The 4,709-nt window shown below is 49.0% G+C and overlaps 1 protein-coding gene across 1 annotated transcript in view; it reads right to left on the reverse strand.

Moving 5' to 3' along the window:
• LOC105294415 (forkhead-associated domain-containing protein 1) overlaps positions 1–4,709 on the reverse strand; it is a 99,445-nt gene that overhangs the window by 51,230 nt on the left and 43,506 nt on the right. Inside the window, exon 7 of the mRNA XM_023532653.1 lies at positions 1,093–1,305. Coding sequence (XP_023388421.1) covers positions 1,093–1,305 — 213 coding nt within the window. The remainder of the gene's footprint in view (positions 1–1,092; positions 1,306–4,709) is intronic.

Here is a 4,709-nt window from a genome sequence, read left to right on the forward strand (position 1 = left end):
GTCCCCTCTTTCTCGGTTAATGGCCCCATCCTCTTCAGATCTCTAGACATGTCATTCTCTGCTATAGAAACCCCAGTGGTTTCCCACCGCCCTTAGAATAAGGCCCAGACTCCTGCCTGCAACCTAGCTCTGCCCCTTCCGTGTCCCAGCCAGGCCCTCAGCCCCTGGGTCCCATCACTCCAGCCTCCTCACCTTTGGCCCCTCCCACACATCAGCCTGCTCTAGCCTCAGGCCTTTGCACTGGGGTCTCTCCACCTGGAGCATCATCCCCTCTCCACCTGGAGCATCATCCCCTCTCCGCCTGGAGCATCATCCCCTCTCCGCCTGGAGCATCATCCCCTCTCCGCCTGGAGCATCATCCTCTCTCCGCCTGGAACATCATCCCCTCGCCTGCGGACTGCTCTTCCCTCTCCCGTCTCAAAGCCTCGTCTGTGCCCACCCACGAAGCTGTTCTCCCTTCGCTCTGTCCTCGGAAGCACCCCGCCATTATGTTGCAGAGTTTTCTCTGAAATGGGCTTGTTTATTCACCTGTTTACTTGTTATCTGTCACTCGCTCCCAAATGTGAGGACAGGCACCTGACTGTTTTGCTCAGGGCTCTCTCTCTAGCCCCTAGAACAGGCCCTGGCATCTAGTAGGTGCTCAAGAAACATGCTGAATGAATGAAGAAGTCCAGGCTAAAAAACAGCGGTGCCCTGGACCATGCCTTGCCTGCCCCTCACCCACCCAAGTTCTTTGGCATGGAACGACCTCCACTGGTCAATAGAAAAAGGTTTCCACTTGGGCCCGAGAGAATCGGGGTGAGATGGGCAAGATAACGGGTGTCTCAAAGCAGCGACCCCACTTCGTCCGCATTCTAGTTTGTATTCGTGGCAAACTGGCTCACAGAACTGCCCGAGCCACACGGTGTCCTGAGTTCCCCCCGGTGAGGCCGCCCAGCACATCTGGCTGAGAGACAACAGTCCCTCAATATATATCAGGCCCTGCCCTAGGAACTGGATGGCAAAAAAAAAAAAAAACCTCTCTTGAGGACACACTCTAATTCCCTGACAGCTGCTGCTAAGACCTCTGAGGCTGTAGCCGCTTCAGTGAGCAAAGGAGCCATGGCTGGTTGGCTGGTGACGTCTGCCGCGGCCGTGGGAGGAGGAGGGCGTTGGCTCGCAGGTCCGACCAGAGAGCTCACCCGCCGTGATGGCATTGTCCCTCCTCAAGTTCTCGCCCTCATTCTTCAGCGTCGTGATTTCTGAGTTCCTCTCGGACAGGGTCTGGCACAGCACCTGGCTGTAGCCTTTCTGTAGAGCATTGACCTGTGGGCAGAGGAGGCAACACGCAGTCAGTGGGGGGTAGGGGGCAGCCCAGGTCTGCAGGACACACCGGTGCTTTTCCAGGGTTGAACAAAAGAAGTCCGATTGATCTTGGGTTGGGGTGTTGGGGAAACCAAGCATTTTAGTTTTAACTAGTGGAAAGGGCAGGAGAGGGCCTGTTCCTTCAGTGACCACCGTTTCACATGTGACCAAAACATGAACGCTTATCTGCGTGCCCACACAGGGGCTCTGCTACCACTGGGGATGCAGCTACCACTGCGGATGCCTGGTTCCGTAAGGAGCCCCTCTACAACCTTCGGACTCTCAGCTATAAATAGACCAGGCCTTGGTTCCAGATCATCAAGCACTGACTGGATACAGAGCAAAGCTTGAGAGAGGGGAGCAGCTTATAAAATTAATTCGCTCCAGTGATCATAACAATGGCTCGTATCTCGCAGAACATTCCAGAGCTCAGAGAACCTGTTCACAGATGTTACTTCTTTGACAGCTCCTCACAGCATCGCTTAAGGCTGATGGTTCCATTTATGCTCCCATTCTCTAAGTGAGCCAAGTGAGACTCAGAGAGGCGAGGTCACCTGCTCAGGGTCACACGGCTAGTCAGAGGCGGAGTGACGATTCAGACCTGGATTTTAGCTGCCTGGTTCCAGTTCTTTCCACCTTGCTGCATGGCTCTAGGACCTAGCATTAAAAGCCGGAGGCTGTGAAGCATAGTGTGGACTCAGGAGCCGGACCATGGCCTTCCGATGCTGTCTCCGCCGCTTCCGGGCTGTGTGACAACGAGGAGGACGTCACAGTCTGTCTCATTTTTTTCATTCGGTAAATGGGCGACAACGGTCCCAATCTGATAGTCGAAGGAAACTGGTTACTGTGTGTGTGAGTGCTCGGAGCATGGCGGGCACGTGGCATCTAGGTGTCCGCTGTGCCTGTCTTCCCGCCTGATGCGACACGGTGTGCTTGTGCTCCAGTGGCTCTCGTCTGCCTTGGGGGCAGGTAGATCGGTAAAATGTTTCGGGCATTTGTCAGGCCTGTCGAGGCTCGCCTGAGCACCAGCGCGATTGTCATTTCGGAGGAAATACAGGAATCCCTGTTCACCGGCGTGTCATGCTGTAGGCGCAGCATAAAGACGTCATGGGGGTGGGGCACGCTCACATAATGTGGGTGAGGGCCTCGCCACCAGGTGGCACGCAGGGACTTCGTCCTTGGTTTCTGTCCCTGGAAAACCTTGTCATTGTTACTCTGGTGGAATTAACAGAACCGTCAAGGTTTCATTTCATTTTCTGACTCTTCTCATGCACCATCAGTGGTTCAGAGGCCATCACATTTGGAGAAGTTACACTTATTTTTTTTTTTTCCCTGTCTCAGGGCATCTGAGACATTGGGGAGGGGGTAACGCTAGAAGGTCGGGGGAACACAGCACTCTGTCCCTCACCCTCCCCATGGCTATATTTTTGCCCATTCATTCTTTGGAAACTTTGAGTGAAAACATTTATTTTACCTCTTACTGTTCTCTGTTGGGGAAACATAACTTTTCCATAACAAGTACTTGGAATAATTAAAATTAGCTCCTCTCGGATTAATGCTTTTATTTGCATGATACCAAAGGCAAAACACAAACTTCCAGAAGGGAAGAGAAAACATACACTGCCCCACTAAAGACTCCAGTGCTCTTGACAGATATAAAATAGTCAATCTAAGTATCAGAGTCTTAGGATTTTAGATTGTGGGGAAACTCCAAATAGTCTTCAAAATCCCTTAATTTCTTCCACCGCCAAAATAAGTATCCATGTTGTCATTGGCATAAATACCAAGAAGTTTAACGTCTGTAACACTGTGCAATAAAACAGACACTGAATGATAAGAAAGTTAAGTGTTTCAGGAGTGATTGCTTCAAGCACAGGTGTATAAGAACGCACGGAGGGAAGTGTTTCCTAGTGGTACTGTAGCAGATCAACGGCCTTTGAGAGCAAATCATTATGTGCATGCTGTCAGGGGACCACGGAGAGCATATAAAATAATCAGACCAATAAATTGACCTGCCATGTGATTTATACTTCAGGCTGAATGTTCCGCAGGTGATAGATTATTTAAGAAACGAAAATGTGAGCGGACAAACCAACTGCAGCCTCTAGTTCAGATGTGCCTTGTTACAAAATACTCTCCTTCGGTTATAAGTGAAGATCAAGGGGTAGGAGAAGGCAACAGAATGATGAGTCGGTGTCATTATTTCTAGATAATTTCTTTGTAAAAAAAAGCCCAACAAAACCCTTTTTCCAGATATCACTAGCCACTTTAAATAATACCCAAATCGTGACCCGCTGACACTAAAAGATTTGTGGGAATTGCACAATGTTATATGTCAAATACATTTTCGACTACAAAAAAAAAAAAAAGATATGTGGGAATTATTCATCTTTGTCCATGTATCTGGACAAGACATATCACTTTTGCTCAGGAAAGCTCTGAAATGGGAGAATAACTGAAAGGGATCTTTTTCCATCCAATGGCCAAATTGATGCTCGAAAGATGCTCATCAGTGAGTCAGCCACATATCAAGGTAGCTAGCTATTTGCAGTAGAGTTCCTACGGGACCTGCTGCTTTTATTGTTTTTTTTTTTTTTCAAAAACAGGTCCAAAAGAGAGTCATTTGTCCATTTAAACATTAGAGCATTGTCTCCCACATTGGAGTATAATCAGGGGAAGGCAAGGATCACGTCTGCCTCGTTCTCTGCTGAATTCTCAGAGTCTGGAAGAGGGCATGGCTCAGAAGAGGCACACTACAAAAATTTATTTGAATGAATGAATAAATAGATGGACGAATGAATAAATGAATGGACGGATGAATGGACAAATGAACAAATGAACAAATGGACGGACATGGTCTTGTCGGAGTTCTGGACGGTGATCGGGCCCAGCCTTTGCCCTCATGGAGCTTACAGCCTCCTGGAGGAATCTTCTAGGTCCACCACGCGCGACCTACGTCCTTTTCTAGGACACGGGAGCGAGACTGTGCACCTTGAATTGATTGCAGAAAGGCGAGACAGTACCGGGGAACCAGAGAACAGAGGCCCCAAGTGCGGCCATCGTTTTAAGCAGCATTATGCACTGAGGCCAACATTCGTCAGTGGCCAGGTTTTTTTAAATTTTTTTTTAATCAACTTTGTTGAGATATAATTTACGTACACGATCTATGGCCAATTTTAACGTAGTTCTTAAAAAAAAAAAATGGTCTAGTTTCGAGAGAAAGAACATGATTGGTAATTCCAGAAATTCCAGGTGGAGAATTTTTGTTGGATGAAATTCCCCACGAGTGAGCCAGCAACTGCCCTCAGGGGCTTGGTAAAGGCATGAGTGTTAGAAGGGGGGGGGGGGGGGGGGGGGGGGGGCGG

Source organism: Pteropus vampyrus, unplaced genomic scaffold (assembly GCF_000151845.1).
Source record: "Pteropus vampyrus isolate Shadow unplaced genomic scaffold, Pvam_2.0 Scaffold86, whole genome shotgun sequence".
Classification (NCBI taxonomy): Eukaryota; Metazoa; Chordata; class Mammalia; order Chiroptera; family Pteropodidae; genus Pteropus; species Pteropus vampyrus.